General features: G+C 35.8%; 1 protein-coding gene across 24 annotated transcripts in view; it reads left to right on the top strand.

The window, feature by feature from the left end:
* The window catches only part of CDC14B (cell division cycle 14B), a 63,162-nt gene extending 40,904 nt beyond the window's left edge, over positions 1–22,258 (top strand). For 4 of the 24 annotated variants that reach the window (XM_026703905.2, XM_087926825.1, XM_087926826.1 and 1 more), the window contains exons 11-15: positions 1,040–1,193; positions 1,616–1,713; positions 7,378–7,494; positions 14,704–14,768; positions 15,016–22,258. In XM_026703905.2, the coding sequence (XP_026559690.1) occupies positions 1,040–1,193; positions 1,616–1,713; positions 7,378–7,494; positions 14,704–14,768; positions 15,016–15,062 (481 nt within the window). In that variant the 3' untranslated portion in view covers positions 15,063–22,258. Of the gene's footprint in view, positions 1–1,039; positions 1,194–1,615; positions 1,714–2,611; positions 2,757–7,377; positions 7,495–13,482; positions 13,626–14,342; positions 14,455–14,703; positions 14,769–15,015 lie in introns of those variants that run through there. The other 20 variants (XM_026703907.2, XM_087926828.1, XM_087926829.1 and 17 more) reach the window with 8 other exon arrangements.
* Positions 22,259–22,634: the final 376 nt, after the last annotated feature.

Genomic DNA, 22,634 nt, shown 5'->3' with positions numbered 1-22,634 from the left:
TATTGGGATCAGCAACTTGATCACTAAGTCATAATGTTATGATCTTCAGCTTTGCTCTGCAAGATTTGCAAAGGTCATAAATATGAGGATTGATTGTAAAGTTACTTTTTCATCAGTGCTGTAACTGCAAATGGTCAATAAACAAGGACGACCTGCATATGTTACAGCTATCATTGGATGTTTGAACCATATAGACATATAGTGACTAGTTGTTTGCTTTTTAAGGAACTGATCATTTAAGTTCTGAATGGGATGAGGCGCTGCATTATAAACAATCTGCAATTGCCACTGTTTGGTCAGAATTATCCATGTCTATTCAGTGGCTCAATGTGTTTTGCCACATTAGGTTAAAAATACTAGGTTCAGGCCTATTAACCCATAATATTGTTTATGCGTTTGGTTTAACATATGAATCCAGTCAGTGACTTTATAGTTAATCAACAAATCTTGTATAACAAGATAATGGATTAATCAGTGTATTATCCTAAAGTATAGCTATGGTTGCAAGCGTATTATTCCATATGGTCAGTTTTGCTTATTAAATATGTTCTCTTTGACGGTCATTCCATTAACACTGAAAAGTAAAATTTAGCATTCATTTTCAAAATCACATTTCATTAGGTATCACTCTGTCTTTTCTGATAGGTCTTTATACCCCACAAAGCCAAGCTTTTGCTGATTGGGGTGAAGATGGCTTTTGCTGAGCCTCTGCATCTCACCAGGCTTCATATTGTCCCAGTAGCTCAACATTTTGGAAGAGGCACAAAGAAAAAAAAAGGCAGCCATGGCCTTTTCCATTATAGCGGACACTTTTGTTAGAGCAAAATGGGTGGAAGACAGATGGAAGACAGAAATAGTTGCATGCAATTCAGTAGTGGCATTGTATAATTTCTAGGAAACGTGATGCTAGAACTAGAATTGATGTTATATCTATGTCCTTGCAACGATTAATGTCTGATACTGAAGCAACTTGATTTGAATGATAAATATAGTCATACATTGAAATGAGCTGGTTTCTAACAGCTTCTTTCTGTTATAGGAAACAGTCAGAAATGTGGCTAGAAGGTGATGTTTATCGTTCAAAGCTAAAGAAGACTCAAAAGCTTGCAGTGACAAAAATCCTTTCAGGAGTAGATGACATTTCAATTAACGATTCAAAATATCAGAATGCCAGCAGAAAAGATTCTGAACCGGTAATCATCCGCATGGTGTGCTGTTGGAAACCGTAGGACTGTTTCTTTTTTTTTAATGTGGGTATAATAAAGCAAAAGTGGTTGGATTCATTTGTATGGCTGTTCTGTATTTCTGTTCCTATCAAGCATTCAAAAAATAGAGAAAATAATGAATAGGACACTCTGCAAGACAAGTATGGGCAAAATAGTACTTTTTGCCAAAATGCCTCTTTTCTGCTGCTCAGGTTTACCTTTTGTCTTATTGATTTGACCTTTACATTAACAAAAACTAAAATAAAATGCTCAGAACATTTTCATAAGAACTGTTGGAACTGGGTAAAACAATCCACACCTTACTAGTATAGTGGTAAATATGATTCTTCAGTAGTAGGACTTGGAAGCTTTGTTATAAATAACTTTAATGACTTACCATTTATTTGCAGTACAGTGATGAAGAAGAAACACACACAGTAACACAAGGGGACAAGCTCCGTGCCCTTAAAAGTAAAAGGCAGGCAAAAGCATATTCAGTTCCATTAACGTAAGTTTAACTTTATTTTGATTTTGTAAATACAAACCCTTGTTCCTTTGAAATTTGATTTGGTTACATTCTGTGTTACTTTAAAAAGATCACTGTAGTTCTTTGTGATTGAATCACTTAGAAGCCTGTTCAGGATTTCATTTTATTGTCACCAAATTCTTTGGTCTATCACTAAGACATACATGAAACCTTTCTCAAATGCTTTTTTAAACTGAATGTTACACGAACATCTGAAAGCATTTTTAAGTTTTGTTAGCAACATCAGCAGCATTGAAAATGACTCCTGAATGAAAGGTTGGACTTATTATTTTGGTCAGAATAACCTTCTTTCTAGGGATCTTTGCTTAGGGAGCTATTGTCATGCCAGCCCTTGTGCTGGGATGGGTTGTGCTATATCTTTAAATGGGTATGGTAAGTTTGCTTTTATTAGGGTTAGGAAAAGAAGCATAACCGATTAAACATGCTATGCTTTTAAGATACACATTTAAATATTGAAAAGCAACAGTTTCCTCAGTGCTATATTTTGTGTGTACAGTATAGGTAAAATGTAATATACGTAGAATAGATTTAATCTGTTAATCCACCCACAGAGTGCATTTGATATTGGAAGGTCATTTTGTAAATAAGGAGATGGTTGGGTATTTTAAAAAAAACAGTATTGAACCAGTCTAGGAATAATTTACACTTTAAGGTGAGAGTGAGTTGCAGAATAATGACAAAGGTACTTCTTTAAAAAACAGCTAGCCTTTGCCCAGTGAATGGAAAACATTTTCCATAGTGAAAATTAATAGACATTTCTTTTAGATGAAATGTACCACACATCTGCAAACTTCTTGATTTCCCCATCCCCTTTTGACTTCATGTTCATCTCTTCCTCCCCACCCTCACTCCTTTTTAGATGTCTCCTAGCTATACTGGCCTCTGCTCTGAGTAGCATTGTCATCTGGTGGATTGTGTGTGGCTCCCTTCTTCCCAACCTGCTATTCTGTCTAGATGGTTTAAGAACATAGGTCCATCAGAACCTCCCTTGGGAGAGCCACTGTGTAAGTGTCCCTGTTACATTCTCTTCAGTAGCTCATTTTCTTGCCTTAATCATAAGTACATTGCATCTAGCTTTTAATACCATCTCCCCCCTGCCCCCCTTCATTTAACTTCTTTAGGTACTTTTAGAGGCAAAAAGGGCTGTAGTACAAGGGGTGATTTAGAATTTTCTTTTGAGCTGGAAGTCTCTTCTTGTCTGTGTGCTGGTCCAGATATTTTTTTTGTGAAAACATATGTGTGGTGCTGTTTTTAATGTATAGTGGGCTTGCTTCCTTTTGTCTGCATGTATAGTCTCATTCTGGAATCCTTTGGGGTTGAACCTGCTGACTTGTGTTTTAACTCCATAAGTGTAAAGAGCTATAAACAAATAAGTCCATAATCTAGGCATACAGTGCTATAGTTCTGTTATATTCACATTCCTCACTTAATGACCAAGTTCATTTCCAGTGACCAGTTATTAAGTGAAATGATCACTAATTAAATAGGTGACTAAAGGGGAGGGAGGGAGGAGATGAAGGTCATTGTTGTTTCCATCTCATTCAGCTAAGTTATCTCTTGCATCTCTGCCAGCATTACTCTTTACTGGCTTGCATTGTTGCCAAGCACATGAAATTTGGTGATAAATGCATGCATTGGTCAGAAAATAAATGATTTATTACAGTAGTATTTGCAAATGGTTGCTAAACAAGGAGTGCTTGTATGCCCTTTTCCTTTCCTTCCTCTCCTCCCCCCATGAATGCTTTGAAGTAATTGGAGCAGTCCAATTAGTCAACACAGTATTTGGTTGTACACAAAGTAATTAATGAAAAAGGTAAACATCTTTTAGATTGTTGTTATTTTAGACCATCAGTGGGCAGTGTTTTTAGTCTTAAGAATACTGAAGTACTGAATAGAATACTAAGAGAGGGGCCAAGTCCACAACTATATTCATATTTATTTATTGACTGACTGACTGTTTGACTGACTGACTGACTGACTGACTGACTGAGGCTTCTATGCTGCCAAATTCCCATAGACTGTAAAAAGTTTATAAACCCCCAAAACAAATGTTACGAATAAAAAAAAGCAAATGTATAAGCACCCAAGAAAACAACAGGTGAAACGCCATCCCATGATGTTTGGCAAAATCTCCATATTCCCAAATATCTTCCCAAAGATCCAGGTCTTCATAGCCTTTCGGAAACCCATTATTGGGAGGAGAACAGGTAAACTGTTCCAAAGGGGTCATCACTAACAAAGTTTAACTCAAAGTCAATAGTCAATGAAGAAAGCGTTCTTCAGAAAGCTCAAATTACCTAATTTTATTGGGTGTTCAATCCAGAGAATGTGGTCTCGTAAGTATCCATGTCTGAGCCATAAGGGTTTTAAAGTTGAAAAATAGCATCTTGAGTTGCACCTAAAAGCTAATTGGCAGGCGTTGTACCTGCTGAAGTACTGTCATACTGTCACAGGGGTACTCACAACTATACAACTACTATATTAGTTGAACTTTTTGAATGTTCTTCTAAGATAGACCAGGAAGATGAGGTTGCAGTAGTCCATCTGTAAAATGATTGACTCTGTGCAAAATTCCTTGATCCAGAAATGGCTGCACTTCATGCACAAGGTGCAGTTAATGAAAGAACCTGCTATCCACAGCCTCCAGGTACTATTTCAGCTGGAGCGATGAATCTGGGACAATTCCCAAATTGTCAGCCAAATCTGTTCAGGGCAGCAGATTCCAATCTAGTATTATAATCTTTCAAGTCATAAAATACATAGCCCCTCATTCTTGGCTAAGATTCAACCAAAGTTTATTTTTCTCCATCTATATCTTTCCATCTATATCTGTGTCTTTCTTGCTTTCCACATTGTTGTCACAAGCATGCCCTTTCCTTCTTCTGCAGTGTCCTACGGCAGATAATTTGATAGTTTAATTTCTCAGCTACTTAGGGGACAGTGTGCTGTCCCCCCCTTTCTCTCCCTTATATTTTTTGCTTTTATTTTCTTATTTGGATAGTAACAAATATGGTTAAAAGGACAGTAAAATTATTTGAATTATATTTAGGTATATTAATCATTGAACATTGTGCCTACTAATGATTCTTTGGAATATTTCACATTTTTCTATACTTGTCTTAGAATCTTGTATTTACCATCTTCTGTTTTGTTGTAATATTTAACTCAGAATTCTTCTCTTTTTCTGATTCTAAGTGATAATATGCTCTAATGCATAACCAGATCATATTGAGAAAACTGCTCATCATTTTATTTGAATTATTATTACAGAAAGATAGCACATTTTGTATTTTTATTTTAAAAATTGCAAAATATGTGACATTTCTACTGTATATATTGTGTAAGGTATTTGAAACATTAATGTCAGGTTTCCTGGGGATGAATAATTCCATTTCTCATTCTTGACTATATCAATAATGAAATATTCACTCCAACTCAGTAACTTGTTACCAAGGGGAATGAGTCATTTAATCATTAACTATTCTTTGCAATTTTCATTGCAGTGGTAGTCATGAATAGATGTTGCTCATTTAAAAATTAGCAGAATTTGCGGGATAGAATATTGTAGTTTATTGCTGGAAGAAAACTGTTGCCATCTCCAATTTCTCTTGAGATTTTTGTTACTTTGTGGAGGAAAGTCTAATATTTAAGGCAGGGGTATCCAATCCATGGCTGGTCACATGCAACCCTAGACATCTAGTAATGTGACCCCACAAGATTGTTAACTTTTGACATCATGTGATTTTAGAGATATTTATATACATTAACTGTATTATATATTTTATATATGGCCCAAGACAATTTGTCTTCACTCAGTGCAGTCCAGGCAAGCCAAAAGGTTGGGAATCCATGATTTAAAGTATACTTACTGAAAGCTCAGTATTTTTAAAAAAATAAATTTAGAAATAGATTTCCTACATTTTAAGGGATTATTGGGATCTAGAAGTTAAATACATACCCATGAATTATTTTTTATATATATAACAGTTGAAAGGTACCTTGGAGGTCTTCTAATCCAATCCCCTGCTTAAGCAGAAAACCCTATACCATTTCAGATAAATAGTTGTCCAATCTCTTCTTAAAAACCTCCAGTGTTGGAGCCACAACTTCCCACTGATTAACTGCCAACTGTGGTTGAAAAAATTAAAAAGTTCTGTTTCTTAAGTTGAAAATAACAAAATAATGGGGATAGCAAAGTAGCAGTGACCTTCTAAAAGGGATGTTTCATTGAATACCTAGATTAGCCTTCTTCAACCGTGATAAGCAGCTTACAGAGTTAGCATATAGCCCCCAACAATCTGGGTCTTCATTTTGCTGACCTCAAAAGGATGCAAGGCTGAACTGGTCAGATTCGAAGTGCTGACAGTCAGCAAAATTAGAATGCAATACTGTATTCTAACTACTATGCCACCACTCACTATTACCCTGCAGTTTCACCATTCAGAATTTGAAAACCATATGCCAGGGGTGTCAGAGTGGTGGCCCGTGAGATGGATGTGTCACATGCAGGCTACGCCCACCCCAGCTCCGCAAACGGAAAAACGTTGTGATACATCACATGACAGCACCATGATGTGGCGAGTTTGATACCCATGCCATATGCCTTTCAAATTCTGGAATTTTCAGCAATGGGCATGCTGGTTAGCTAATTCCAGGTGATTGGGTTAACACCTATGGAAGGCTCCACTGTGGAAAAGGCTAGTTTAGATTCAGAACAAGCCTTCTGTGAATGGGGATTTTTTTTTAACTTTAGCAGAAAGAACTTAGATTTAGTGATGCTTCCATTATGAAGCGGGGGGGGCGGGATATATATTTTTTCTTTTGGTCAATTCTACACTCAGCCCCAGTACCCTTTTGCACATTTTTGAGGCAAATTTTGGGTTGCATAGTGGATTGCAAGTGGAAGGAGAGGTCTGCTACACTTCCATCTGCCTGTAGGATTATTGAATTTTGAAATCTTTTTCAAACCATAGCATCTTTGTCTGGACATTCACAGTTAATTTGTTGTACATCAATTGATGATGTATGGTGGACAGAAACATATACGTACATAATTTTTCTATGGAATACTTCTTATTTACAATGATGCAAATATTCAGATGATGCAAACCTTTGTTAATTACCCTACTTTCCACTGACATTTGGGGTGGGAAAGAGGGAATTTGGGTGGGGGGAATATAAAACTACCCTCATAGCTTTGCAAGAGTACAGTACACCAGCTCATTTTGTCTTTTCTGTGAAATATGTAAGTGTGCAATTGATATGTGGATACATTTGCCTGCTGGTATACCACTAAAATTCTCAGAGAGTTTTTTTCATTCATCATTTTGATAGTTGAAGAGTATATAGATATGCATATAGCTGATTCTTGATCTTTTGTAATGTTTTTGGCACTTTTTTTTAAAAAAAAAAACTATTTTTCTTTCTGAGAAGCCCTAAGCCCCCCAAAAAGTTGGAAATACTGATGCTTTCACTGAAACCTATAAAAACTTAAAACATGAAGACTAAATAAATCTGTTCACACTATCCCAATTTTCAGATCTGGAAACCACACAATATATCAATCTTACTGTGCATTATGTTTTCAGCTTGTTTGATATAATATCTTTTTCCCACTCTTTTCAGAGTAATTCTGCAATCCAGTGTTCAGAAAAGTAAACAGCCTAAACCTAGCATTTCTGACAGTGCAGGCCTTTCTAAAAGAACTACCAGGTCCACTGCAAGAAAAAGCAGTTTTAAAAGGTGAGAATTACTGTCCTGAATTCCAGACCCTATCAATTAATGAAGGCTTATTTTTACATTTTCATTATTCATTTAAAATCATTTTTTTGGCTGTGGTAGTAAACCATAGTTAGACTAGTAAAAAGGAACCACAACTTTTCATACTTCATGGTAGGCACAAAAAAGAAATAATTGGTAGACATAAGATTGCTGATATGAATGCAAAGCTAGATCATGGTTTAATGTTACCTCTGAAAAGTTCAGCACATTCTTTGCATGTGATTGGAAAATTGAATTAATATCTGAACTATCTGAAATTAATTTGGAATTTCTGTCTCGTATGTTTTGTGAAATTTGTAGATTACCATCCTCAATTACAAGAGCAAGTCCAATAAAAAGGAGTTAGAAATTTTTTTTTTCAAGGAATAGCCTAGAAAATAAAATAAGTTCCTTTTCAAATTACATAGACTCAGCATAAGTGTGTGTGCATGTGTGTGTGCATGTGTGTGTGCATGTGTGTGTGTATGTGCGTATTTAGTTGAATATTTTGAATGACTCTTGTAATATAACTCCTTATTAAAAGTTATTTCCACTGCTTTGTGAATACAGTATTCATGCAAAAGGAGTTTAGTCTACTATGCTCAAGAGGTTTTGAGAATAGAGTTAGTTGAAAAAAATCCGATGGGTTTTTAATATGTAGCTTTTTTCAGTGATTTATCAAGATATTGTGTGACTTCATAACTCAAGAAAAAAGAACATCTTCCACCATCTTTAGTAACAGGCAACCTGTTCGTACTTACAAGCTCCAACTTCCATACAGATCAGAGTTACAGATAGATTTAGGAACAGATCTCATTCTTAACCCAGAGATTACCTATAAAAGAAAAAGATTTTACTTCAATGACTTTATTTGGCTGGCATGTCCCATGGTGCTAAGACATCAAATTTTCTTAACCATGAAACAAAAGTTTGATAAAGAATGTCTATATTCCTGGAATTTGTTATTATTTCAAAAAACCTTGCCTAACTGTACATTTCAAATTCATGAACCATTATCATAGATCATTTACCACTTAATAGAAGGTTGTCAGAAAGTTTGACATTTCTAGTAATCTTTCTGAATGCTTTCCTGTTACCATTGAGCATGGGTGTCGAACTTGCTGCGTCACATTGCTGTCACATGATGTTTCGCGATGCTTTTCCTCTTTGTGGAGCTGGGGTGGGCATGGCCTGCATGTGACACTTCCGGCCTGCAGGCGGCCAGTTTGACATCCCTGCCATAGAGGCATCAGTATGTGGAATTCTTTGCACCTTAATATTATTTGTTCCATTTCCACTATTATTTAATAAATTTTAACTACACGGAATTGTCAGTTCTCACATTTTTTGCCTTTTTTAAAAATAGCACAAAGTTAGATTGGGGTATTTTGGCCATCGAATCCGATCTCCTGCTTAGTGCAGGAATCCAAATTAAGTATCCCAGGCAGATTATTATATAGATACACATCCAAGGAAAAGGGACTCATTTCTTTATAATTTATTCTGTTGCTGAAGCACTTCTATTTTTAATATTTTTATCTCTTGTAAATTTAAATTCATGGTTCCACCTTTTGAACTATAGAGGAAGACGAAACAGGCATTGATATTTTGATGATAACCTTCAACTATTTGAAGCACACCATAATGTCACCTTCAATTGTCCCTTCTGAAGGTTATATATACCCAACTACTTAAATCATTTTTCATAGGGCTTCATTTCTAGTCTCCTGGAGCCTTTGAATTCATTGTTTTCATTGTCTTTCTTTGAACCTTTTCGATTTTCATTGAATCATTGATGTGTGATGGCCAGAACATGATAGAGTACTTTAACCATAACAGAATATAATCAAATAATTATGGAGCCACTGCTGGTTCATATTTATTTTATTGCACTTGATTCTATTAAGTTCCAGTCTGTTACCTTTGACAGTTTTCTTTAAGCTGTTCTTTTCTACAAAAAATGCTCTCAGGTTTTATTTCTGTCTTCTAAAGTACTAGCTATCTCACTCAATTTTGTATCATCTGCAAATTTGATAAGCATTTTATCCACCTTATCACCCAAATAATTGGTGAAAATCTGAAGTTTATGGCATCTCATTTATCTGATGCAGAACCAGTGATCAGCTTTCTCTGAGTACAAATTTTAAGCCAGTTAAGCATCAAATTAATTCTTGTGTTATGCATAGCATGGCATGTTATTAAATGTTGTGCTGAAGTAATGGTGTATAATATCTACAGCACAATCTGCTACAGGTAAAAAAATAAGTTTCTGACCTCTGAAAACTAATATATAGGTAGTCCTCGACTTACAACCACAATCAAGACCTGAATTTATGTTGCTAAGTGAGAAATATCTTAAGTAAATTTTGCCCCATTTTACAACTTTTCTTGCCACATTTGTTAAGTGAATCACTGCAGTTAAGTTAGCAACACGGTAGTTAAGTGCATCTGCCTCCCCCACTGACTTTCCTTGTGAAAAGATCACAAAAGGTGATCACATTACCCGGCATCTGTCATAAATATGAGCCAGTTGTCAAGTATCCAAATGTAAATTATGGGATGCAACCAGAGCCATAAGTGTGAAAAATGGTCATAAGTCACTTTTTTTAGTGCCATTGTAGCTTTGAACAATCACTAAATGAACTGTTGTAAGTTGGGGACTACCAGTATTGTTTTTTAAAAGCAACCATTAATTTATGTTTTTAATGAAGTGCCTTAACAAAAGTCAATGTCACACTCACTGGTTTGTGATTGGTTGAATCCTCCTTTTACTCTTTATGGAGATTAGGACATTTACGCAGTTCCACTCATCTGGCATTTGTCCAAAATATATCATCAAACATAATACATGTGGTTCTATCAGGACCTTCAACTTGTTCTTCCATGATCTAGGATGTAATTCATCAGACCCTGCATATTTAAAAATTCAGTTTCCTGGCAGAATGAAAAGTGTAATGGAAAATTAAGACTGAAGCAAAACAAGAGTTTAAAAGCCTTTGTCTTTTATTATTGCTACTATATGTGCTAATGTTTTTGCCTTCCTTTGTTGAGCAAATATACTTTTCCATTTTGAACCTATTCCCCCCACCCACACCCATCCCTCAAAAACCCTTCAACATTCTTGGTTCTTAGCATCCTTGCTAACCTTAGTTCATCCTATGCTTTTGGTTGCTGAACAGCATCTGTATAGATTTAGGCTATCTATCTGTGATACAGTTTTTTTCTATTTTACAATATATTTATAGTTTTAATTATTTTCAATATACACTAAATTTGCCATGCTGGTTTCTTTTGTTTAATTCTACTTTTACTCTGTGGACTGCTTCAGATACATCATGTAAGTTGCATTGTATACATATATCTTTCTTTTTGACTGTTTTCAATAGGTATATATCCTAATTTGTTCTGACTGTCATAGTGGTAAGGTTTGACGTTAGCCATAATAGAGGAATGGCTGCTGAAGATGGCGGAATATATAGCTTGCAGAGATAGCTAAATTGCCTTCTTTGATTAAAGAAAAAACAGTTTCTACATTTATGGTTGACTGAAACCCCTTATAGACTTTTTATATGAAACAGAAAAAAATGCACTAATGACTTGTGGTTTTGATGATTAGAAAAAAAATGGGTAATAGAAAAAGGTGAGCTTTTTGTACTAAAGTAAGATAAGTTTAATCATGCTTATGTTTTGCTGCAGGAAAAATCAGGAGCTTCTTTCTATTTCTTTTCTTTGTGCACTTTTCTTTTTTTTTCTTTTTTTTATTCTGCATTACTTTTTGTTGGTTTTTATTTTTCTTTAAATGGTGTGTGTGTGTGTGTGTGTGTGTGTATTTGCTGTGTGTCTTTGTGAATGTAGTTTACTCATTCAATTTGTATAGCTGCTCATCACAAACCAGTGACTCAATTATAAAAACAATTGAAACCGATAATACAAAAAAAGGGATTTAGATACAAGTAGCAGCCAAGAGATATTACCTTCTACTGATATCAATATAACAAGAAATGCCATCGTTCACAAATTTGGAACCCTAGGCCTGGACATATAGCCAGGCCCTTTAAACTCTCTGAAAAGCTAGCCACCCTAATCTCTGGAGGGGGAGGAACATTCCAGAAGGCAGGAGCTACAGCAGAAAAGGCATGCTTTCCATTTCCTACCAGCCAACATTCCTTGGCTGATGGGAACCAGGAGTATGCCTAATCTGCCAGACTGGATTGGATGGGTAGAAGTAACTGGGAACCACTCAGGAAACCCAGTCTCAAGCCATGAAGGTTTTTAAAGTACCTTGCATTGCACTTGGAAACATTGGGAACCAATGCAGCCTAGTGTTATATGTGCAAATAGCCAACATCATTTACAACCCCAGTTGAAGCCTCCAACTACTGTTCAAAGGCAGTCCCATGTAGACAGAATTGCAATATTCCCATTGGGAGCAGTGAGTAGAGCCTCCTAGTCTAGGAATGGGTAGAACAGGCACACAATTTGAAGATGTGCAAAGGCTGTCTTTGCCACAGCTATCACTCCTTTTCCAATAAGAGCTGAGACCAAGAGGACCCCCAGATTGTGCACCAGGTTCATTTGAGACAGTGCCACCCCATCCAAGATGAGAGATGGAAAAACTTGGCATTGGAATGCCCAATCACCCAAAGCTACTTGGTTTTGTTTGGTTTGAGTTTCAACCCATTTCACCCCATCTAGATCGGGGTGTCAAACTGAATTTCTTTTAGGGCCAGATTAGCATTGTAATTCTCTGTGTGTGAGGGGGGGATGAATGCCTCCTGCAGCACCCTGCCAGCCAAAACAGGGAATGAGGGGGTCTGTGTGCAGCTGCCCTGCACCTCGTTTCCCCCTCCCCATGGCTCCAGCAGCACTGCCAGCCCAAAATGGGCCACATGGGCCATTACAGCCTGTTTGGGGCCCATTTTTCAGCCCATTTGGGGCCTCTTTTTCGGCCTGGTTTCAGCCAGCTGAGTGCTACAGAAGGCCATGGAGGATAAAAATGAGGTGGGGGGGGGTCACACATGGCCCATTTTAGTCGCCTGAGGCACCACAGGCCAGTCCCTTGATATTTCCAGGCCGGCCCCATGGGCCGGATTTAAGCAGGCCTTAAGTTTGACACCCCTGATTTAGACCCTCGGAATGGGGGGAGCAGCCCAGATCGGCTTCCAGTCTTCTTTGGGGAGAAAAAGCACTCCTGATGGATATCTGATTGAAAATAGTCAGTTCTAGTTTCATAATAATACTTTTCGGAATGCCAAAGTTTTCCCCATAGTATCACAAGAATGTTGTGACTAGGCAAAGCTCTCTGTAGTAGGAGGATGGGAATCATCCTGGACTTTCTAATACAGGATGCTTTTCTTCTGTGTGGCCATCTCAGCTGACTCCATTATAGAGAAAACAGCTATTGCTGCCCAAATGCCCAAAACAGTTGCTTTTATTCTTAAGATGAAATGGAGACTTGATTGTGTGATTTACCTATGTTTTAGCCCGTTAGAAATGTACTGGACAATGCCCCTTAGGTCATCTTTCCAAACAGATTTCCCTACCAAGTTCCTCAGTACCTTCAACAATAGCAGAGCTTCTAATGGACTTGAAAAATTCTTAATTTTTTTTCAGGAAGTTACTTAGAGAATATATCTGCCTTGAAAATAACCCATGTTGAACTGTATAACAGACTCAAACTTCCAGAAGTTGACCACAGGGAAAATTTTTTATGACATTTGTATTATATAATGAAATGATTTATCATAATTTTATGTCATAAAAGTTTTATAAAATTTGCAAATTTCAGTCCCATGGGAGATATGGGTCCTGGATTTCAGACACGTTCTGTAACTTAGCACATTAAGCTATTGTGCTTGAAAACGTTTTGCCCTATGATGACCATTTCACCCATTTTACTGTTTAATAAACAGAGTTTTAAATAGTATATACAGTAGATTACAGACTTAGACGTTGCCATATTTTTTCTAGCAATAGTTTACCTGGAGTACCAAATCAAGTAATCAGCAATTAATCTGCCAACCATGGTTTTAAATGGATTACAGAACACGGTTTTAAAAATAAAGGAGTTGAGAACTAGCACAAAAGCAAGTAACTGTGTTTGGAAAACTATTGAAAAGTAATTATTTTTGAAGCTTTTCTTTATTTCATGTACCCCTTACTAGCATTCTTTCTCTCTCTAATTTAAAACTAAAGATTACGATTTCATTCTGTCTAGAACTGAAAAAGAATAACACTCATGTCAAAATGTATTATAATTTATAAATGTGTGTGCTTATATCATGCTAGTGCAAAAAGCTGTGATTATCCAAAGCATCCAGGCATTCTAAAATTATTCATGTAGATTCCCATAAAGCAGACAAAAATTGATAAAGCATGGAAAAATAGACAGGCCCTGAATGGGCATCATCACAAAGACATTCCATTTATTATTGATTTAGCCCAAGCAACACTAAAGTCCCTAGAAAAACCTGGTGCGTTTAGTTTATCAGTTTATTCATGGATAATCTTGAATGTTTCCTGATGCTTAGGAAAAGAGCTCCCCCTTGTTGAAAGGGAGATGCTGTGTTATGATAAGATAGTCCTGTTGATGTCAATCTAGAGATCCTATTATCATTAAAGATATTAATGTGATAAAGTGCTTTATGCATACGATTGTTGTTCACAAATAGTATTAATATAAGACGAAACCCTCAAAGGTATATAGATGTATCAGTCAACTTTAAAACTGGAATCTTAAGCTCATAGAACATAATTTTCAAGAGTATTTAAATAACTCCCTCCCCTCTTTCTCTTGAAATTGGCTGGAACCCAATACTACAAATGAAAAGAGTCATCCCTTGTTGCTTCAGTTAGCACTTTAGGGAACAAGATATTATGTTGAGACAATGAGTGGAGAGAGGATGGATTTTAAGAGACTTGAAGAATAGGAACGAAAACACAGTAAGTGTTAACCCTATTATTTAAATAGAGCTGGTTTTCTTTCACTTATTCTAGTATTTTTAAAGTAACAGTTTTTAAAATGTGTTTTTTTTTTAACCTTTCAAAGGCCACCACTTGCTTCTAACAATGCCAGTTGCGCTTGACTTCCAGATTTAAATTGAAAGATGAATGAAGTAACAGAGCATCATATATTTAATCCTAACCACTTTTAAAAAAAATTCCTTTACTTTTTTTCTACTTTTCCCACAGCCTCATGCCTCAGAGGGAAAGAGGGAAAGAAGGAAAGGGGATGCTTTACAACAAATACGCTTATGGTACTTTTACCCCACTGCTTTTTCTTCATCAATCCGAGCTTGTTTTCTAACAAAGTAACCTGAGTGGCTGACCTGTGTTGTTGTTATATTATTTTCAGAAATTTAGTCTTTCAATCACCCCTTCCCTCCTCTAAGATGTTTTTGGTTTATTTGCTGGCTTAGTCATCACTGGTTGCTATGATGGTTAAATCATTCATTTATAACTGGTATTTATATACGTATCTTATATATCTCTTTATTATTTCAGCACTACCCCTAAGCCAAGGACGAGAAGTGTGCTACGTTGAACAATGAAAATTCAAGAGAATGCAGAGAGAAAAAAAGAGACATTGTTTTCAATTAAAACATTGAAGATTGATTTTTTTTTCTTTTAAAAAGTGGTCTATTTTAGCTCTTATACAAGAGTGTTAATTTATTGTCACTACAACAATGATTTTTTTTACTGCTTTAATAATGGCCTGTAAAATTTAGCCTTTTGTCTAATATCTCTTTTATCAAGATTACTTTTTTTGTATAATGCTTAGGGATAAAATGTGATGGCAATCATTTAATCCTCTGTCCAACAACTGATGGGGGAGTGCATATATTATTTGTTTGATGTATAAATTTTCATCCAAAATGGTTTTCTCTTATGATGGAAAGAAATTGGGAAAGTATACTCTTCTTCCCTTCATTCTCCCCAGTAATATGATTGCTCTTTGCATACATTAACTGTCCTAATTCTATTAGGATTTTTATCATATATTTCTAAATTACTATCCACCAAAGAGTGCTTTATTTTCATAGATTTAGTTCCTAGTCTTGCAAATTATACCACTGCCTAAAGTGTTACTTACTACTTTTAATTAACAGAAGCAACTGGGAAGAATTGTAACAAATTATGTGCCGTTGGAATAACACCGTCTTAATTAAGCTACTAGTGAATTAAAACCTGTTGTACAGCTACTTCAGATTATAATTGGACAAAATGAACTAGAAAAATGTTTTTTTTTCAAATGTTTCTGTATGTACGTATACATTTATCCTTTCTTATTAAAAGAAATGCTAACACTGCTTACAGATTTGCTCTCCTTACCCTGAGAGCCTGTTCTCAGATACCATTCTTTCCTACCATTAAATATTGTGTGGTAGTGATTCTGCTATTAGTCAGGTCTTCATTTTAGCTCAGTCTGCAGAAATAAGTGGTTGAATTTCTTTTCTTCTGTATGCAAAATTAGTGGCATATCAATGTGGTGATTCCAATGATATGTCAATAGGTTCGATAGGAAAGGAATTTAATTTGCCATTGCTCCATGTCATTAAAATTCAAAGTTTATAATTACAGATAGTCGCAATTTATGACCACAATTCAGCCCAATTCTCTGTTGCTAAGTGAAACAGTTGTTAAGTGAGTTTTACCCCATTGTATAACTTTTCTTGCTATGGTTAAGTGAATCTGGCTTCCCCATTGACTTTGCTGGTCAGAAAGTCGCAAAAGGTGATATCTTGGGACACAGCAACCATCATACATATGAGCCAGTTACCAACTGGTCAGATTTTGATCAAGTGACCGTGGGGATGCTGCAATGGTCATAAATCACTTTTTTCCATGCCATTGTAAGTTTGAATGGTCACTAAATGGTTGTAAGTTGAGGACTACCTATACTTACCTTCAGTGCAGAAGAAGAAGCAAATCTGTACTGAAATCTAAAGAAAGACAGTGGACTATAATTATTAACATCGTTAATCTTCAAAACCTAAACAAGAATTGTTATAACTATTCTCTTGTCCCATTTGGACTTCAAAATCCGTGCAAGGAAAATTTAGTTACAGATAATGCAGGGTCATCCTAACTCTTGTTAGCCATAGCCAACATGGCTGAAGATAAAAATTGCTGTCCAATATCTGTAAGGATAAAAATTGCCCATCTTTGGTACAGAGGTTTTGTTGTAACCTACTCTATATTTCTCTAGTATGGAATAATATGTTAAAAAAAATAGAAAATGCTTGCTGGACCTGAAGCTCAAAATATCTGTAGCTAAACATACCAATAAGAATGTTAGGATTCTGTTTTGAACAGCTGTCTTGTAGGATTATGGTTAAATTTTAGGAACATGGCTTTGCTTAAAAAATCATGTAGCATTAGTACTAAAGAGACCTACCTGGGCCATGTTTTAGGCTGATTAGTCATTTTGATATTCAAAAGCTACTTTTAAGAGATTTATACAATTAAGTCTCTTATTGAATCTAGCCAGCCACTTCATGATTTGTCTCCAACCTGGCTCTTCAGAAATTTTATTGATCCATTCATTTCCTTCATTATAAACTTCTCAAGAGGACAAAGTCTTTCACATAATGTGTCCAAAATATGATGATTTGAGCGTAGCCACTTTTGTTTCAATTGAAATTTCTGGATTCATTTTCTCTATGATCCAGTTATTTGTTTTCTTAGTTATTTAGGGCATTCTCAGGAATCTTCCACCACCAAAAGTCACAAGGATCAGTGCCTTTTTTATCCCGTTTCTTCAAAGTCCTATGTCTGCTTCAATAGAGTGCCACAGCCTACATGATCCAATCTTTGTAAGCATAGACACATTGTCATCTGTATTTCATAAGGATTTCATTGTTACTTTACCAAGTACTGTGTACATTGTATTTCTTGACAGTTTGTTCCTTATTGTGGTCTGTTCTGAAAAGCAAAAGCTATTCACCATTTCATTGCCTATATTCACTGTCAGTTTTAAGGCTGTTTATTCCATCTGTTGTCTTTAGTCTTCTTTAGTCTTAGTCCTAATTTTTTTTTCACTCTGCTCATTAAGTTTCATTGCTAGAGTTCGCCGATCATTTGCATTTTCAGCAGAGGGCAAGTTATTGGTGTTTCTTTTTCCAGTTTTAAAACCATGCTGATCTTTTCCCAATCCAGTCTCCCTTGTTCAACTTGTGGGAGTACACAGCTTTGTCTAACTCTGGTACCAACCTGGATCTGGTTTCATCATGTTCATTGCACACTTGGCTTCCTATCTCATGTAGAGGTAGTCTTTCAGTTATGACTACAATTGAGCCAAAATTTATGTTGCTGAGGGAAACATTTGTTAGTGAGTTTGCTCCATTTTATGACTTTTCTTGCCATGGTTGCTAAGTGGTGAATCATTGCATTTGTTAAGTTAGTAACATGACTGTTAAGTGATTCTGGCTTCCCCATTGACTCTGCTTCTCAGAAAGTTGCAAAAGGAGATCACATATCCCCGGGACACTGCAACTGTCCTAAATATGAACCAGTTGCCAACCATCTCAATTTTGATCACATGACCACAGGGGTGCTACAGCAGTCGCAAGTGTGAAAAGCAGTTATAAGTCACTTATTTCAATGCTGTTGAGTGGTCACTAAATGAACTGTTGTAAGTTGACAATACCTGTATAGGCGTCACACAAGAACATTGAGGTATTCTGAGATTCCCTATTTTCTAAGGCCATTCTATATTATGGTTGACACAGTTGAAGGACTTTTTATAATCAAATGTATATTAAAATTTTTATATTCTATGAATTTCTGAATTACCTTGAAGATACCAACACCAATGTCCTTTGGTTTTTAGATTTTTCTAAAATCTACCTGAACAACTATAATTTCTCTTTCCACATAGCTGTAATTTCTGCTGGAAGATCCTAAAAATACTATGTGATAGGTTTGTATACTCTGTTAAGTCTACTCTTGACCAATCTGTTGCCCGATAATGTCATTCTCCAAATTTGCAGCAGTTTGATTAGAATCTTGATTTATTCCTTCTATTGCTTACCTTATATAAATATTCTATCAGTTCTGGTAGCCTTCCAATTTAATGACCAGAATGTTGGTCTAACTTCATCTAATTTTTGTAAATAAGGAATGTTTCTAAACTATCATGGATATTAACATCTCTACTGTATAGAATTTCAGCATACTTCTTCCAGCTTTCTTTGATCCTTTTTATATCCATTGGCATCTTTTAGCATACCAGTTTGGGGCTGCATCTTCCTTTTGAGTTAAGGGATCTTTTGAAAGATTTTTTTCTTGCTTTTTCTTGTCTGTCCATTTTGGTTACCTATATTGTTATAATATTGCTTGTCTCTTCTAACAGCTGTCCAAAATTTGTTAAGTTTTTCCTGAGATTTTTATCTTTGGCTTTTTCTCTTGGCAGTTTGCTATTTGTTCTGACTTCCGGTATAGTTTCTTCTGTTTCATTATTTTTGAGTCTCTTTTCACATTCATCCGTAACAACTTCCCTCTGGTGCCTGCCTATTAATGAGGTTCAGGGCTTCAAAGCAATTCTGATGTTCTTGAAAATGGTGAGTATATGCTCAAGATTGTATTGTGGAAACTGGTCAGTTTTCTTCCACTTTAGCTTGACTTGAAATTTGCATGAGCTGCTTATTATCAGTTCCATAGACAACCTGACCATAATTTTGCTATTCTCACTTGGCTTTTCCAGCATCTTGCACCAGTAAGTCAAACTGATTTCTAGATACTTCATTTAATAATGTCCATGTATATAAGCAGTTTTGATTGTTGGAAAAATGTGTTGACATCAAGATGTTAATTAGATAAGCACAAATAATATATTTATCTCATTATGAACTGATCTTCATATTTAATGGGCTGTAGTTGCTTGCCTTCATTGCTGATTTTTTTTGAAAAGAATCCCAACACAAATAAATATTGCTCATAACACTTTTTAATAAGCAAAATTGAATAATTCTGTGCATTCTCATGAAATTACTTCAGTATTTGGGGTTTATTTTTAAAAATTTAGGTTGCTTGTCCCTCAGCTTCTTTTGCCATTCAGTTGAATAGTTCACCATTTACTTAACAGCAGCTGCATTATAGACTAGAGTTCTTCATTTATATTTATTGGAATATGAACAGTTTTAGATTGGTTTAAACTTCTGTTCTACTTTATCCACCATGAAATTGAATCCCAGATGGTTACAGGTAGTTTTTGACTTATGGCTGTTCATTAAGTGACTGTTTATAAAAGTATGATGGTATTGAATGGACAACTTCCCATCTGAACTTATACCACTGCAGCATCCCTGCAGTCATGTAATTGGAATCTGGGCTTTTGCAATCCATTGAAGATTGCCAAACTTTCTGCGATCATATGCCATTTGCAATGTTCTATCCCAGCTTCCTCAGAAAGTCAACAGGGAAGCTGGCAGGGAAGGTTGCTGCCACAGACTCACTCTGGTTCCTAGTGGGGTGGGGGCGAGGGGGTGACTGAAAAAGGTCCATCTAGACCCATTTTGGGACAGCTCATTTTTATCCCATTTCTACTCTCCAACAGAAATAACAGAAGGGTCGTCTGCCAGATTGATTTCACTCCCAGCGAGGTGGAGCTCCTTGGCAAAGCAGTCCTGCTCTCAGAGGCTGGCTGGAAAGATCCATGGCAAAAACCAAGAGGGATTTTAGTCCAGGGTGCTTGCAGCATGGAGCTCTTAGAGCCAGGCTGGCTCCCAACAGTTCATGCTTCAAGACTCTTGTGTGAAAATCTCACTTTAATCATGGATTTTGCCTATTAGATGGATTTCACCTAGTGCAGGCCAGAGGCCCTTTGTGAAGTTGCTACTCTTAAAGATGGTTGGAAAAAGCCCTTCTCCTCCCCCCTCCCCCCTCTCAGAAAGATCTCATTTGCTGGCTTTCTAGCCAGAAGGCCACAAAATTCAGTGTTTCTAAAGGCCGGCTGGAGAGCCAGAATAGCAATTGTTGAGCAAAGCAGTCACATGGGTGCCTCACTCAACAACCATCACAAATTAAGACTGTAATTAGCTATCTCCATTAGTTGTAGGTCAAGAACTATTTACTAAAGGATTTCCTCACATACTCTTCTTAGCAATTGAATTTGGTTAGCTTTATAAATTGCAATATACACTTAACAAAGTATGTTTTAGGATCAAGTCTGATACCAATTTTGTTGTGTCAGATGTATTTCTGTATTCATGTTATTTTAACTAATGTAGATACTGGTTTTATTCTCTATAATATATCCTACCTGTATCTGTAGGAGAATTTTCAAAGTGGCGTGATTTCAAATTAGCTAAATTATTTAACAAAACCATGTAAGATTTTTAACCACAGATTACTAAAATAGTACATCCCATCTATGTACTAGTATTTTAAATATCGAATTAGTCTCATTGTTCAACATTTCAAATCCCATTTTTTATTTGTCCTGCACCCTAACATTCAAGCATCAAGAATCAGAGCACTACATATTTTGTGTGCCTGATAAAGTTTAAATAGACATTTGGTACATTAATTGAGGTGGCTGTCGCTTTTATTAGTGCTGATAAAACTAATTCGACTACTTATTTCTGTACCATGACAAACAAAAGGATCACTTACCTTATCTCGGCTATTCACTAAGTCTTTCCCCTAATAGCCAACACCCTAATTTTATAACCTGATTATTTCTAGCCATCTCATAAAATCATGCAGCTTTATAGCCAGTATACAAAATAATATTTCAGTTGCCAGAGATATGTGATTACCTGCTAAGTGCCATTTACCATCTTATTCCTGATAGGATTATGCTTGAACCTTAGATTAAAAGGTTCTTGATAGAATATACTTATTATTTGGGAGTATATATGTTTCTGCCTCCCTTGATTTTGGTTACTTAAGCGTCAACAGACTCAGAATGCCCTAATTAGCTTGGAGGAAATATGATATTTTCTTAGATATTTTGGCTCAGAAGCTTTACTAATATCAACAGAAGGTATTTGTTACATGTACACAAAAGTGCAACACTGTTATTTTAGACATGAGAACTAAGATTCCTTGACTGTAGAATCACTAACTCTGTTATTAATGTTATAAACACAAATCAACATTGAGACAGCCTCCATAGAATCATTTTTGGGAGAAAGGCATAGTATAACTTAAATAGATTAAACTACTTTTTTAGATTTAGTACTAGTTTTAGAAACGGTACTATAAGCAGTACTAGTATCTGGCCAGAAAAAGTATTCAATATTTAGGTCAAAAGATCCATTTAATTTTTTTAGGCTTGAAAACCAAAGAAGGCTCCCAATTTTTAAACTATCTTTGTAATGATTAAGCAAAATAACTAGTCTGAAAGATTTACATTCTCACGTGGAACTATTACAATTCCATATTGGTTAGCACAATTTATTTTCTATCGCTTTAAAGTTATATCCAAATATTCATTGCTAGATTGACAGCTATGCAGTGTAAAAGCTTAAAACTTGCTACCTGTAGGTCCCAATTACAAGTTTTAGAAATTTTTTTAAAAATGTATTGTCTTCAAAATGTGTACAATTTGTTCAAACTATGTGGTATAATCAATACTGCTCAGATCAAATTATTTTGTTAATGTATTTCAGGGTTAACTTGATACGGTTTAAATTTTAATTTGATAGTATGTATTTTTTCATCAGTGTAATTGAATTATAGAAATTTGGAGAACTTGTAAGAAAAATGTGTACAAATAAAATCTATTGCTTATGTGAGATTATCCAAATGTGAAAAAAATTTAATGGAGGAGGGGGTATTGCATCAGATTCTAAAGGTTGCTTCAGTTTGTATATGGTTAAACCTTTCAGCAACTCCTTTAACCAAAAACTGTCTTTTCCATGAATTATTAGTAATGAGCAGTCCCAAGAAACTGAAGTTAGTGTGGCAGGTGGGAGATACGTATAAAGTTTATCATTTTAAGAAGTTGTCAGTGGACACTACTTTGCATTATTTAACCCCTTATATAGCAAGCTGGGGAACTGCACATAACTACCGAACAGCCTCTCAGGTTTGTGACTTTAAAGACCATATGTTGTGGGGAATACTTTTTTAACCAAAACATCTCCCATTCCTTGTGAGATAGTGCTTCTAATGTT

This window comes from Pseudonaja textilis, chromosome 2 (assembly GCF_049901715.1).
Source record: "Pseudonaja textilis isolate UNSWEBS1 chromosome 2, rPseTex1.2, whole genome shotgun sequence".
Lineage (NCBI taxonomy): Eukaryota > Metazoa > Chordata > Lepidosauria > Squamata > Elapidae > Pseudonaja > Pseudonaja textilis.
Note: the sequence above shows the minus strand (reverse complement) of the source record. Positions and strands in the feature narration are given on the sequence as shown.